General features: G+C 35.0%; 1 protein-coding gene across 3 annotated transcripts in view; it reads left to right on the top strand.

The window, feature by feature from the left end:
- Nucleotides 1–16,131, top strand: part of LOC145674331 (cell adhesion molecule Dscam1-like) — a 1,494,831-nt gene that overhangs the window by 1,436,694 nt on the left and 42,006 nt on the right. For all 3 annotated transcript variants that reach the window (XM_081744257.1, XM_081744259.1, XM_081744258.1), the window contains exons 29-31: nt 2,728–3,021; nt 8,789–8,936; nt 14,252–14,433. In XM_081744257.1, the coding sequence (XP_081600383.1) occupies nt 2,728–3,021; nt 8,789–8,936; nt 14,252–14,433 (624 nt within the window). The remainder of the gene's footprint in view (nt 1–2,727; nt 3,022–8,788; nt 8,937–14,251; nt 14,434–16,131) is intronic.

The following is a 16,131-nucleotide window of genomic DNA, read 5'->3' as shown; positions in this document are numbered from 1 at the left end:
GATTCTTCCTTCATCATTCACTTGTCTTAATCATCGATTTCCTTATTCTAGCAATAAGGGAAATAATCGTGAGACGTTAAACTGAAATATTTCATCTCATTTTTTTTCAAGAAGAAGGTATAGGTTGAACACGAATAGATGAATATAATCATAGTTATTGTTTCTTCCTTCCCCTTATAACAAACCTAAAGGCAGGGGCGGATCCAGGGGGGGCGATCGGGGCGATCGCCCCCCCCCAGAAGAGGAAACTTTCTTATTTTATATATATAAATAAAACTCATCCCAAAGTTTGGAGCCCTTAAAAGTAGCTGTATGACAACCCACCGCCCCCCCCCCCAGAAGTCGGTCCTGGATCCGCCCCTGCCTAAAGGCTACAAATATGATTAAAAATATCTAAATTTATAATTCCACGTTCATTTGATGGTTTTAGAAGCTAAGCTAACATTGATAGCTTCAATAGAGTTAAAATCTTCAAATAATAAAGCATAGCCATTATTACTTTACGATTTATTTGTATTTGAAATTCAGTTGTCACATACGATTTGTCTTTCATCATTAGTTTGGCAAGAAGTATTACAGAAATCCATTGAGTACAATGTGCCGATTTATTTTCAGTTTAGATATAAATTTTACTGAAGCCTGTAACTAGTGAATGAACTTTACAAACCATGAAGCTTTAATAAACTTGAAGCAATACTAATTACGAAAGTTGTAATTTTAATTTTAAAAGAATGAGGTATGTGAATGATTCTTCGCAAGCAATTTAGCTTATTTGGAATATTAATAGTTCAAAATACTTTCTAGGGGAAGCTTTTACCATACTTTCCAAGTTTGAGTTAAATGTTCATACACCACAATATTTTTTGGAATGAAAGCTGTTTTCTATCGAATTGTTGAAGTTCGATATTATAATCTATCACTTTTAGACTTTCTGGGTCAGCCATGAAGTCATCAAAGACCATCTGAAATAATTCCTCCACACTTTCACCAGTCTTGCTCGATATTTCCACATACTTTGTTCCCACAGCATCTGCAAAACTTTGTACGCCGCTCTTTTCTAGTTTTCTTTCAGCTAGCTGCTCCTGTACCAAGTCAAGCTTCGTTCCACATAAATAAATAAGACATCCATCAGTTAGCTTCTGTAGTTCACTCACCCAATATTAAGCTTTAATCCATGATCTTCTGCAGGTAATATCAAAGCAAACAATGGCAGACTGGGCTCCAGTAAGGAATGTATAACACAACGAGTTGTATCGTTCTGTTCCAGCTGTGTCCCAAACTCCCATGATGACGCTTCTGCCTTCTGCTTCGAAAGTACGTCTTTTTAACTCTCCACCTATGGTGCTGTAGTAGGTAGCATCAACGAAACGCCTTATGGTACATCTGTAGAAAAGACTGCTTTTGCCTGTTTTGTATCTTCCTAAGATAATCACTTTCAGGTCCACTCGACCCATATAGTGTCCTGTTTTTGATGTGTGAAGTTTAATACTGATATATTTTGAACTTTAGAAAGAATAGATTACAAGAAAAGGTGCTAATTCTTTTATACAAAATTTCATGGATACTAATCACAACAATGGCATTCAATTTAGTTATTGTTGTCAAAATGTATAATTGTTCAAAGTAGCTGTTCAATAATAAACAGAAGCAAATAAATTGCCAGAAACGATCTGAAAGTGAAACCTGAGATACAGTCAGCGACAAAATTTCTTTCCGTTTGATGAAATTAATTTCGTAAATAATTTCAGAATGGAAGGACAATTTGAGTACAGTTTTCATTAAATTAAAAGGAATGTAATTTTGTGTACGTTCTAGCCACACCACTGTTGTGTGTTCCAACTCTACTACCGTTATTCACAAAATAAATTTCACCTTTAAGATTTGAGTTTTGTCGCTGACTATTCAAAACTCAAATGTTAAAGCAGATGTTGATGACGTAAAATGAGTAATGAAATAAGTGAATTAATGATATAGCATAGGAAGTCCATGACGAATCTCTATCAAAAACGGCATATTGTCTCGTGTCGAATTTCTTACGCAAGCAAATCACTACTACTACTAAACAATCCATATGCAAATATAACTCAGCAATGTGTGGTTACAATAGTAATTAGTGTTACAGAAGTAGTGATAATCAATCAGTGTATTCGAATAAGATGGAACATAAAGTGCATATAATGAAGATTTGAAGGTCAAAAATAATCGGGAGGTGTTCGTTCTTTGATGTTATTTTAGGTAAAAGTATGAAATAAAATTAGATTTTTTCTAAACGAAATACATAAATGCTTCATTTGCCAACTATAGTTCTTCTGCGATACGTTTTTCTTAAAATATTTGAATTCATACACAAAACACGTAGGCACTTTTGTTAAGGTGCAATATTATATTCGTTTTAATCAAAAATTAATTTTATGGAAGATTGTTGTCACACAGCAAACAATACGATTCTTTGATCATAGGTCTTAGTATGGTTAACCGAATCAATAGAAACTCAGCGCAATCATTACCATAGCAAGTGACAGCACCTAATAACAGTCCATTTCTGTAATTTGAAAAGCAAAAGTGCAATTCAGGAAGAACGATGCGAAGAAGTGCGATTCAGTCTCTGTAATGTCTGTTCATCGGTTTTAAACTCGATAACCATTTTCTAGAAATATTAATTATTACTTAGTTTTAAATTGTAATGCACGTATTAATGAAAGTTTTTTTTTTTTTCGTTTCTTCAAGCATCAAAACTCCCTAGACAACAAGATCTTCTGGAGATTAACACTACATCAGTTAACCTTCATCTTTACACGTGGCCAAATGGTGGATGTCCCATATTATACTTTGTGGTAGAGTACAGAGTTCGAGGAGGACATGAGTGGACGATAGTCTCTAACAATGTCCCAGCAGAAGAGAAAACTTTGGTCATTCGTGATCTAGTTCCACAGGCCTGGTACCATTTAAGAGTGACAGCTCACAATGACGCTGGTTCTACTGTAGGAGAGTTTGAATTTGCGACCAGGACTCGTACAGGAGGTAATATTTTATTTATTTTAAAGAGTAAGTATTTCCAAGTTACCATATTTATATTCAACTTACCTGAGGTATTTATTTATTCCTTCCACCAAAACTTTTTGCTCACTCCTGTCGAATAGTCGGCATTAGCATTAACATCACAATTGGGTGTTTTTACACAAACATTGCTGGTGATTTTCTTCATTGAAAAATTATTCTGGCTTCGTGTAACAGTTAATACTATATCTCCCAGTTTGTTGCTTCTGGATTAAGGGAAATAACTTGTTTCTTTCCTTGAGTGCGAAGTTATGTACACTCATGTCCAAAATTATTGTCGCATGTCTATAAATATGTTGCTCTAGGAATATAGTTTGATAATTAATTCGCTCGTCATTTCTTATAATGTTAGTATGTGTATAATCGGCAAACACATGTATGTGGCGAATTTCATGTCAAAAGAAAATGAAATGAAATGAAAACTTTGAGTTTTACGTCCCACAGTTATGCCGGTTAGACTAAAGGAGACGGTGATTATGAGAAATGAGTGAAATGGTGGAAGGAAGAAAGTGGGAGGAAATGGGAGAACTCCGAGGAAACCCACGCACGCGGTGTTTGCCCACCACAAAGTTTACTTGGCTGGACTGGAATAGAATCCTTGACCCCAAGCACCAGAGGTGAACGCTCTATCACTGAGCCACCGCGGCCCCAATTCATGTCAAAAGAACAGTAAATAAAAACAATAAAAGGAAAACAAAATTGTCTTGTCCATTTAGCAATATTTTATTTTACTCATTATAATTTTCGAATTTATAATTCTTTTCCTGCGAAATTTACCACAAATATACATTTCCCGATTATACACATTGTAACGGTATTAAAAGTACCCTGCATAATCATTATCAAATTATATTCTTACAAGAAGACAGTTATATATATGCGACAATAATTTTGGACATGAGTGTATATAGATAAGCACTGTCAAAAATTATTTAAACTGTTGTTCTCCTACAATGGTTACGAGTGTCTCAATAATATGGCGAAACCTAAAAATATCTGCAGTAAAATAAACCCATTTCTTATCTGACTGACAGACTGATTTATCTTTGGCGTGGGAGACCCGGGTTCGATTCCCGGCGGGAGCTCATGTGGTTCGGATTCCACGTTAATCAGTAGGTCCACGTCTCATATAGCCTCGTTGCTGAACGGGACGTTAAACTCAAAATCAACTCAACTCAACAGACTGACTTATCTGTCTGACTCCAGACTGACGGATCCTAATCAAAGCTCGGTATTCAGTGTTCCCTAACTTGATGTTGCCGCCTAGTTTTTGGTTGTATCAGCAATTTAACAGGAACTATAAAGACATGCATTAGTAAATGTAAACCTATTATTGAAATGAGATTAAATGTAATATTTGAGTTTTAAGTCCCTCGGTTTTGCCTTGTGGGCTAAAGGAGACGGTGATAATGAGAAATGAATGAAATGGTGGAACGAGCAGAATGTAAGGAAACGGAAGAAAAAAAACCACACGGTGTTTTTCAACCACAGAGCTCACTTGACGCGAGTTGGGATAGAACCGGGGACCCTACGCACCAGAGTTGAACGCTCTACCACTGAGCCACCTCGGTCCCACCAATCTTGCGGTTCCACCAACCAAGGGTAATAACTTTGTGGTCTCCTCTTGTAAAAGTAACACAATTTTTAGTGCTGGTGATTGAGAAAAAAGAATCAAACCATTTTCGGGCTTGCACAGACACACCGGCACATCTCAGAGCTACGTCTCTGTTCACAAATAATTCTGAAAGTTCACTCACCAACCAAATCATTATGACCACTTGGTTCGTTTTGAACGAGGTCGTTGGGCTGGCAAAGCAGAACCCTCGCCAGACGGTGATCTCCGTCGATTGGTCAGTGTGGTGCCTGTTCGTAGATCAGAATTTAGATCCAGAGAGAGAAATCCTGAGAGATATGCCTAAAATTGGAGCCAGATTGTGATAGCAAGACAGTTGGAAGCGATCTAAATCTCGGGAACAGCACAACTTCTGGGGTGTTCGCGAGCTGGCGTGGTTTGTGTTTGCCAAATGTGGAAAAGGACGGTAAAAGCAGCACCAAACCACACGGAATGAGATTTACATACCTTATTAAAGATGTTGGATATCATAAATTTGTTGAGTTTGGTACTGTACAATAGGGTAGGGCATAAACTGTGGAACACTTAACAGCATAACTCTGGACAAAGTACAAATGTGTCTGAGTACATAGTGTATCATATACTGTTAGATATGGGCCTCCATAGTTGACGTCCCATATTAACCGTACAGCATTGTCAATTTAACTTAAAAGGGCGCGTGTTCATCGTCATCAGACTGCAGAGCAGTTATAAAGCTTTGCATGGTTCGATGAATCACGACACTATCTTCATTACATTAATGTCCGGGTCCGAATCCATACAATAACTGTCTGAGACGTGCACAGAATATAACAACTTGTTCGCAATGGTTCAATTACGATTTGGGAAACTTTTATATGTTCATCCATGTTACGGCCCCTATTTATTGCAGACTATTTTTCATCCATTCGTGTCGACCATGTTTCTAGCTGGTAATGACATCTTTCAGCAGGACAATACTCCTTGTCACAAGACTAACTGTGTGCTTCAGAGGTTCAAGGAATTCCAATTACTACAATGACTCCCAAACTTATTTGATCTTAATCCAGTTGAACACCTTCACACGCCTTCACACGCCTTCTGGGAAGACTTCACACGCTAGATCCGAGGTGATCGCCTCCTTCCACGGAATTTTCAGGAATCAAGCGATTTGTGTATGCAAATGGGTTCGACAAGCCTGCAGTCACCTACAGAATTCTCATTGCTTTCATACCAAGCCGCATTTCTGCTGTCCTCCGAATCAAATGTATATAGCAGATATTAGGTGTGATCATAATGTTTTGACAGATATGTGTGTGTATATATATACTATTTAACAACTTTTACTTCAGCATTTTATCTTTTATTTACGCACAACTGTAACGTTATTCGCCAATCATAATTGATTTCCAACGTCAAATTGTAGGTTCACTTTAAAAGGCTTCGGGAAAGGATTTTCATTAAATATTTGTTTTGTGGTAAAATACCAAATTTGTAATTTAACGAATCTTCTTTACACATCTAAATTTCAACTTTCAAAAAGTAAAATTGCATATAGTGATAAAGGATTGAAAGACGCTTTTGATTCTAGAACTGTGAAGTTTATATAACAAAATGTGAAGTCTAATTAGTTTTAATTTGTTTCGTGCTTCACACAGGACGTAATTTACTCCATTTGTGTAGCTAAATGAACGGAGTTCTTAGTGTCCACATTTCATTTCTTCGCATCCGCTTTTATCAGTATTGTTTGATGTACGATGAAAAATTTATTCAATAAAAGTAGGTACTGTGCAAATAGGTTTTGAAGCCCAGTTGTTAGAATGGATGATGCCTTTGAGAAATAGTGTCTGAAAAATTGTCCATTAACTTAGTATTAGCGGGTCGAATATTTTCTTACCTTATCTTTCTGAATAAAAGAAATTGTTATGATGTGCATTAATATAAGCAAGATTGTTATACCTGATTATGTTCTTCAGGAACATTTCCTAGAATGGTTCCATATACATTGTGTTAACAGATTGAATATTTATTTAATCTCGAAACTTGCAGAATGATAAGGATAAGCAGGGTTCGTTGTTCAAATAAGTTCATTATCTCGAGTATGTTTATTTTTTATATACTAGGAAAGTCTTCATTGTCTTCTTAAGTATGATTCAAAATTTATTTAAACCTGGAAAACCTAAATAAGCAATGCGACATTTTCATTTAATCGTGAGAAAGAATAGAATTCGAGGTTTGAACGAATTTGCACATTTCATGGCACCTACATACCAAGAATGTCATATTTCGATGTCTGTCTGCCCATTTGTTCTTATGAAAACGTGTTCACTTGCTTAGAGTCCGTACCTGTTCAATGTATCCTCACCAAGCTCTAAACTTAAGGTTTCTTATAAGATTTCCTAGCGGCGTTTTACGATATTTTTTCTATCTGCAAAATTGATCATAGCTTACGGAGGTGTAAAAATTGAAAATTGTTATTTTCTTGAAAACAGCTCTAACGATTTTATTTAAATGTCATACATCGGTGTTTTATTAACATTCCTATTCTGTGACATATGTCACTTCTCTGGAAAAATCGAGAAGGGGTACTTTGATGTTAGAGGTGAGTTCTTTTAAAACGATTTTCTCAACAACGACTCAAACAATTTTGTTCATATTTCATAAATAAATATTTAATTAGTAACTTCAAAAGATGGATAAATTATTTGTTCTGTAAATGTACATAGAAGTTCTCTTGGGTGAGTTTTCTTCGGGCGATTTTCCCAGAAACAGCTGAGATAATTTTTTTCATCTTTCATGTATATATTATAATTACATTCTTATCTTGACAACATGACATCTATACTTGAAAAATACACAAACGGTAGTTTAGTCTTAAAGCTGAGATTTTTCTTGGTGACTTGCTTAAAAACAGCTGAAGCGGTTTTATTCCTTACGAACCTAATAATAATATGTAAATAACTCCAAAAGATTAGTTTCTTGGGAGTGAGATTTTCTTGGTAATTTTATCTAAAGTACAGTAGGAAATTTTGTTTATATTTACTAAATGAATATTGCATTAGTAACCCTATAATGTGACATAACTAACTTTTCTTACAAAAATCAACACAAGAGGTAATTCACTCTTGAGGACAAATTTTGTCGGACGATTTTCTCAGAAGCCACTCAAGCAAGTTTCAAAATATGTCACAAATATATCACAAAATAAATTCGACAATAAGGTATTTCGTTTGTTCTAAAAACAATTCGCAAAAGGGTAGTTTACTTTTGTTTTTTCGGGTTGTAAATAAATGTTTCATTAATAACGTCGATATACAATACATGATAAGTCATTTCTCGTGAAACAATCAGAAAAATAGTTACTTTCTCTTCAAGGATTTTCTTTTTTTTTAAATCACACCATTTATTTCATATTTAATAAATAAATATTTCGTTAATAATCTATAATGTTGCGTATTTTTTTAATATGAAAATACCCAAAGTGGTATAATTTACCGTAGGGGGTGATTTTTCTTTGGTCGAAATGTCCTTTGAAAAAGCCTTACAATTTTATTTGTGCATTTCATTAATAAATATTTCAGTTATAACTGTGGCATAACGTGATTTAGATTAAGAAATTGAAGCGAGAAAGTTCAGTATGGTAGTGTGTACATTTTGTTCATTTTCCTCGCTTACGTTCAAGGATCTTGTAACTATTTTCAGAGGATCTATTAACGCAACACGATATTCCCTTAAAACTACTCTTTGGTTTAATCATGAGGTAGTAAGAATGAGATTAGATCCTACTCTCAAATGAGTGACTACTAAGTGATTGTAATTACAAGTAATGTGTGGGGAAAAATCGTTGTTATAATTGGAAACTGTAACACGGTTTTTCTTTAAATGTGATGCTTTTCTAATAAGTTTCTTTCGATAAGAATTCACAAAAAGCTAAAATATGAATTTTGAAGCTTTCTACACTAAATCAGCAAATATGAGCAGTTTACCATTTCATTAAATGAAAAGAGGCCATTTTAGTTCACTGTATGGTGTCTACTTACGTATTATGGACAACCTATATACAACAAAATTTAGTGTCAACAAATTTTAGTTTGTTTATTATCTCTGTAAAATTTTACCTAATATAATTTATATTTTCAGCTACCATTGCACCAGCTGTTGTATTAGAGAATACTTCACCAACTAAGCCACCATTTTACCGAGATATTTATGTGATTGTGCCTATGGTCTGCGCTTCGATACTCGCTGTGCTTTTCATCCTTCTAGGTTCATTCATCATCCGTCGACAGTAAGTTTAAAAAATGTATTATTATCTCTAGACTAATGGGGCGGTTATGGGATATAATTTAATTTCCCACACGTAAGTTAGTAAGTAACTATATGAAATAATTATTTTTCTCATAGGTTTACTAAGAATTTGATGGTCTGTGATCTATAGTATTACATACAATAGTAGACGTGAGTGACTTACCATCGCTCAGGCCACACTACTACAAGTAGAAACGTAAAATTTGAATAAAATACTAATTTTGGCACAAAAGAAAGGAAAAGGAAACACTTTTGGAAAGGTATAGCAAAGTGGGTAAAATGACGTTTGTGTTTTGTGTCAAGAATCTGACAAATTTCTGAAATAAAAGAGATGAAATTCAGCACATAAACTCTTTATTTAGAGTAAGGAAACATATATTTCAGCGTTTTTGAACATTATGATTCTGAAGGAAAAGTAGGACTCTTTCTAAAATCCTTAAATTTTATTTCGCTTAATAAGAAAGTGTCTAATATATAAGGACTCGCTTAAGTTAAAGATCTGAAATTCAGTATATTAACTTCTAATTTAAAAAATAAGGAAACACGTATTTCAGCGTTTCGGAAAATTCCATTTCTAAGTGAGGAAAGAGGAGTAAGTTCGATAAAATAGAAATTTCCTTTAATTCATTCACAAAGGACGAACGTAGTTTTTTTTTTTTATTTAAGTTAGAGATGTGAAATTCAGTATATAAATTATTAAATATTAAATTCAATTAGTAACAATTATATTAATATTTCTGTTACATGTGGAGACACTTCCCGATAGTAGACTATATTACTAAAATTAGAACAAACATTTATGATGTGACTGTTGCTTTGGCTAGGGCAAACCCTTCAACTCAAAAAAAGTGTGTTGCCAACAGCAGCCGTTCGAGACTATCGCCCATATTATAGGGAAATATATATATTGCATACTCCTCGACGTATCGAACGTTTTAATATGATAGTTGACATGTTTATCAAACATCTCAAATTAAAGTATTTAACACAGCAAAGAGACCGAAAATTATCGCATGCACTAAGATAAATTAACAATTCAGGACGCAAGATGGCAAAAGAATTGAATTAGTTCCTATAGTTATCGGTTCTAGAGGAGCAGTTACAAAATATTTATCGACTGCATAAACAGAGTTTGTGGTTTCGAAATGTTTACAGCTATGGGCTTAGGTAAGCAGGTCATGTAGCTAGAATAAAATAAATTAGGGACGCTTTCAAAGTCTTAACTACAAGACCAATCGGAAAACTATCATTAGGGAGACCTAGGTGCACATGGAAGGACAATATTAAGATGGACCTCTCAGAAATAGAAATGCAAAGTAGAAACTGGATCCAATTGCCTAAGGATAGAAGTCAGTGGAGAGCGTTTGTGAACGCAACATTAAACCTCCGATTTCCATAGGCCGTAGAGTTACTTAGATAATTAGTTAGTTAGTTAGAAATTTTTACAACAGAAAACAAATTAATCTAACCTAATATAAATAAAATAAAGAGTCTGTTTGTGTGTGTGTTTGTCTGTCTGTGTGCGGCCTAGGGACCAAATGACTGGACCGATAGTTACCAAATTTTGGTCACGGGTACCTTGGTCCAGTCCTCAGACCAAGACGAGGTTTTTTTTTCTAATTTGAACCAGGTGGTCTCAGGGGGGAGCGTTTACCGGGACATATAAAAGTAGTAGAAAATGACCGATATTAATGTCAAATTTACAGTTTTCGCGGTCGCTGAGATCAACGGTGAAACTACGATCTCATTAACTTCCAAATTCATCGCATTTGGCTACAAGCCGGGGTTCACCGAGAGGGGATACCGAGACATGTAAAAATAATCGAAAATTACCGATATTAATGTGAAATCCATAGTTTTCCCGGTTGCTGAGACCAATGGTGACACTTCTATTAGCGACGACTTTCAAATTCAGCCGTATACAGTCGGAGTCTTTTGCGGTGGGGGGTTACCGAAACATGTAAAAAAAAATAGTCGAAAATAACCAATATTAGTGTGGAAGCCATAGGTTTAGGGATAGTTCAATGGTGAAACTCAAGATCATGTTTACTTTCAAATTTGGCCCCCATCAGCTAAGGAACAGGGGCCATAGTAAAGTGGGCTACCAAGACATGTAAAAAATAATCGAAAATGACCGATATTAGTGCAAATCCATAGTATTCACCGTCGCTGAAATCAATGGTGATACTTCCATTAACGTTGACTAATATTCAGCCACCATTGTATGCGGGCCGGAGAACACATTCTTGGGGAAAGGGTATCAAGACATGTAATAATAATGGAAAATGACCGATATCAGTGTGAAATTAATAGTTTCCAGGATCTCTAAGCTCAATGGTGAAACTCTGGAATGCGCTTACTTTCAAATTTAGCTTTATCATCTAAGAAACAGGTGCCATAATAAAAGGGTCATTGTGACATGTAAAAATAATAAAAAAATAACCAATATTAGTGTCAAATCTATAGTTTTCTCGATCACTGAGGGAAATGGTGATAATCCTACAGGCGTTGACTTCCAAATACAGCCTCGGCTGGGGACAGAAGCGTTCTTTCTTCAAAATTGGAAAATGAAATCTCAGGGGGCGTTTAGCAGGATATGTAAAAGTAGCAAAAAATGACAGATATATTTTCTTTCGTTGTTCGGTTTCTTTACATAGATATTGTATGCGGGCCGGGGTCACCTGCGGGGGCTTACTAGAAAAGTAAAAGTAATCGAAAATGACCGATATTATCGTCAAATCCATAGTTTTCGGAGTCGCTAAGTTCAATGGTGAAATTGAAGATCGCGTTTACTTTCAAATTTAGCCCCCAGCAGCTAAGGAACGTGGGGCGATAATAAAGGGAGTTATCGAGACATGTAAAAATTATCTAGCGTGACTGATAATAGTGTCGAATCCATAGTTTTCGTTGTCCCTGAGATCAGTGGTGATACTTCCATTAGCGATGACTTTCAAATTCAGCCACCATTGTATGTGAGCAAGGGATCACCTGCGTGTGTGAGCGTACCGAGATATGTAAAAATAATGGAAAATGACTGATGTTAGTGTGATATCTATATTTCTGCTTCAAGGTGTCGTGTACAGGCTGTCTGTAGTTGACCATGTATTATTACTGTATCATTCCCCTGATGTCTTGTTTCTCAGTTTTCCTCAATTATATGACCATTTTTACTTGCGTTTATCCACCCCCCTCTTCTGTCGTTATGTGCTACGCCTCTGCTCTCACTTGTCAGAGTATTGTCGAATGTAGTGTTACATTGTACTATATGTTTAAATGCGCTTCTATGCATATTTTCATTGAACTTGCTCCATATTTCGTCTTATTATCCACAACGTGCTGTGTTGCCAGTGCCCCTACTCCCTCGCATAAGTACGGAAAGTTTGCGATCGAGGGTTTTTCCCGCCAATGGATTTTCTTGTTCACTAATACAAATTGATTGACCATAGTCTCGTTCCACATTTCGTGTGACACCAGAACAAGCTCCCTTGTGAGTGCTCCCTTCTACGCTGTATACTCCAGGCGTTTTGCGGTTTTCATTGAATCAACTTTTCAAATCATGAATGGTAAACCTCACATTAGTAAACAGTATTATAGGCCAGCTAGACCTTATGCTAGTTTCTAGGATAATTTAAATTAAAAATAGATATTGAATTTACAACCACCCTGTCTATATATATATATATATATATATATATATATATATATATATATAGAGAGAGAGAGAGAGAGAGAGAGAGAGGCTATATTCCTCTTTACCATACCACAGCTAACAATATACAGTATATAAAATACCTCAGTAGGTACTATTAATGAATGCTATATGCTAGTTGAAATGTTTGTTCTTTGCATGGGGAGTATAGGAATGGGTTTTATGTAAAGAGTTTGAAGCCACTCCTCCCCTTAAGATACAAATGAGGGTAAATTTAGACTTTGAGATCAATTATATACATATATTCTCTTAAATACATGCAATTCATGACTATTTTCCACAATCATGAATAGTGGTATATGAAATCATCTGATATTGTCAATCAAGATACAAGAAACTCCTCTTCTATCAATTCTATGCTTTATCATATGTGATTTCCATGTATATTCGAACAGGAATTGCATAAAGCACGGCTGCATTAATGACTAAGAAAAAGATTTCTTAAAAATAATTAATGACAGAATGTCTACCGTAGAATTCTTCAATATATGCTGATATGGATTATCAGCTACAATCTAATCGCCTCAAGAATTACCTGAAAATGAGTAACTGTAATATTAAGAAAGAAAGTTTCGTTCAGAGTGTGAAACTACGACAGACTTCCAAACTATGCGAATTCAATACGCAAACTTAAAGTTGTATATTTGTAACTACTCGTTGGAATAATTTAATAATCTGTTCCTCGAGTGCTGAATCCGTATCAAAAAGTAGTTACTCTTTATTCATTACTATTTTTGTTCTATGGCGATAAATGTTGAAACTGGAAATCGTTAATTTGAACCACTTTCGGATTGAATTCAGGGTTAAGGGAGGAGATATAACCTATTCTTTGAAAGTTGAAAGGACTACCGAAAACTGCATCTCGATATCTCTTAAGGTTCTTGTTCTACGGAAATAAGTATTGAATTGGAAGTAGTAATAAATTTCAACCACTTACTGTTCTTATAGAATCTTACGAGTCGTGATGTTATGTTCTCTTGACACCCTGAATCCATTGCAGAAGATTGCTTGTCGTTACCTATTATCATTTCTGTTTTATGGCGATAAATGTTGAAACTACAAATTGTTAAATTGAACCCCTCCCGGTTTGAACAGGGGGTTATCAAAGGAAATAAAACCTTGATATATCTTACCGTTTTTGCTCTATGGAAATCAGTATTGAAACCGGAAATAATAGTAAATTTGTACCATTTTCGGTTTTAGTAGAGTATTGCAGATAGTCAGGGTATGTTGCCTTGAAACGCTAAATCGTTTACAAAAAACCGGTTCTTGCTATGTGTTACCATTTTTGTTGTATGGCGATAAACGTTGAAACCGGAAATGGCTAATTTCAACTACTTCCAGTTTGAATAAGCTGTTAGTGGAGGAAATGTAACATATTCTTGGGCCGGTGAATCGATTGTAACAAATTGCTGCTCGGTATCATTTATGCTCTGATACATATCGACAGACGGACCCACAAAGGCGTTCTACAAGACTTCCGAAACTTACACGTAGCATAGTTTGGAAGTCTAGTAATAATAGCATTACCTTAATTATAATTTTTGACATTTATGACTCCATATGTTTTATTTCCTTCTCGAAAGGTCCTGTTTTCGACAACAACATGGTTATAAAGGAAACAGCAACGATGAGTCAGCTTGTAAGGCAATGGCAGAACTTGATAATAAGAGAAATTGTCAGGAAATCTATTCATCATCACCAATGAAGAAAGGATCCGACAGACAGTATCAACCTTCTAGAATTAAAGTTTGCGACGATAACGCTGGTAAGTGTGCACCGACGGAAGTTACGTTTGCATTTTCTAAAATGTTACATTGTTTTATTTTCTAAAGTAGGACAGAATATCTCGAATGATAATTCGGGTATAATTTAGAGCTTGCATATTATATTCACATACACTGTTTAATTTCATTCTCTTAAGTACTACGTTTACAACTACCACAGATAACCAGATAAACATAGACTATTAGGACAGTAATATAAATGCTCCAAGTAGTTTGTAGAATTGCTACACAACTTGAATTTCTCTCAAAGTAAAGAAATAATGGTCACTAATTGCAGGTATGAACTGAAAACAATATTCCTTCTTCAAAATTTAGTTGTTCCAACGAGGGAAAAAAAAAAACGAAACTCAAAATTACAACAGTTTTTCAAAATAACACTATTTCAGAAATGGTTAGCACTAGCGTCAACTTTATAGTAATTCTGCAAATTCTGCATTCTACTGTCTAAATAAGGTGTTGTGTACCTCCTTATTGCCAATTTGTGTCTTAACTACGGTATAAATTCTGAACACTGGTTTGAAAAAAATGAACCTGCCGAAAGATCAACATGGTCATCTGAGAAAGCATCTTTTCCCCATTGAACATTTTGAAACGTAAGCTGAAACAGACCTGTAGCTAGAGCGTGACTATGGGGACTGAGTCCCTCCCCAAAATTTTAGTTGTTTTATTGGTATGTATGTAGAAAGGTAAGGTGAACTCAAATCAACCCCTTCTGTTATCTTAGTGTTTTGACTATGGGTCCGAGATCTGGATCATATCAGCTAATGAATAATCACGGCAACGTTGTCCTGAGTCCTCATGTATGAAATAACATTTCGAGTTACGGCAGAAGTTTTCTTCACAACTGACTGAAATAAACATTACAACGTGGTTTCATCATTATTAAGGAACTGGAGTAGGGAAATTACTAATCGTTTCATTTGATAACATACATTTGTAAAACAGCTCAGTTTATAGTCTTAACTCAAATAGCTTTTTATCTAAAAAAAAAAAGAAAAAGAAAAAATACTACGTATTTCATGCCTTGAAATACTTTACAAAAGTGCGGAGTAGATCTACTCATACACTTTATCTTCACATATTAAAACTATTAACATATTTTGTTTTAGATACGAACTTTCTTTCTTTGTTTTAAGATTAAATTTTAACATGCAAATGTTGGTCTGTTGTATTTTATTATTCATAAGCACTTATTGAATATGTACTTGAATACGTACTAACAGCTTTGTTTGTATGAGCTTGTAGTAAATAACGATCTAATGTATTTTTCTGTTATTAATTAACTATTGGATTAGTGTGATTGAAATGTCTGTATTGTCTTTTGCAGAAAGTCTTGGCCTATACGAATATCTCACTTCTGGAAACGAGCTAGTTTACAATAATCAAAGTCAACAAAATTGTTATTCAACTGAATCTGAGCATTCGGTTGAAACTGGCAAGAATTTAAGCAAGAAACACCAGTACAATATTAATATTTCAATTCCATATACAAGTTACGTTATTTGTACCTTGCCATGACACATTTGTACGATAGTAGAAATTAGTCTCCGAAAGCGTTATTACAAGTCTAAAACCAGTCAGTGTGATTGGTTTAACGATGCTTTAAACCATTTGCTAAAGTGAAAAGGCTTGATACCGAATGAGTAAACTATAGTCAAACAAGGTACTCCGTCTGAAAG

The sequence above is a fragment of the Thermobia domestica genome, chromosome 17 (assembly GCF_964235325.1).
Source record: "Thermobia domestica chromosome 17, izTheDome1.hap1.1, whole genome shotgun sequence".
In the NCBI taxonomy this organism is placed as follows: Eukaryota; Metazoa; Arthropoda; class Insecta; order Zygentoma; family Lepismatidae; genus Thermobia; species Thermobia domestica.
The sequence above is the reverse complement of the archived record's forward strand: the minus strand, read 5'-3'. Positions and strand labels throughout refer to the sequence as shown.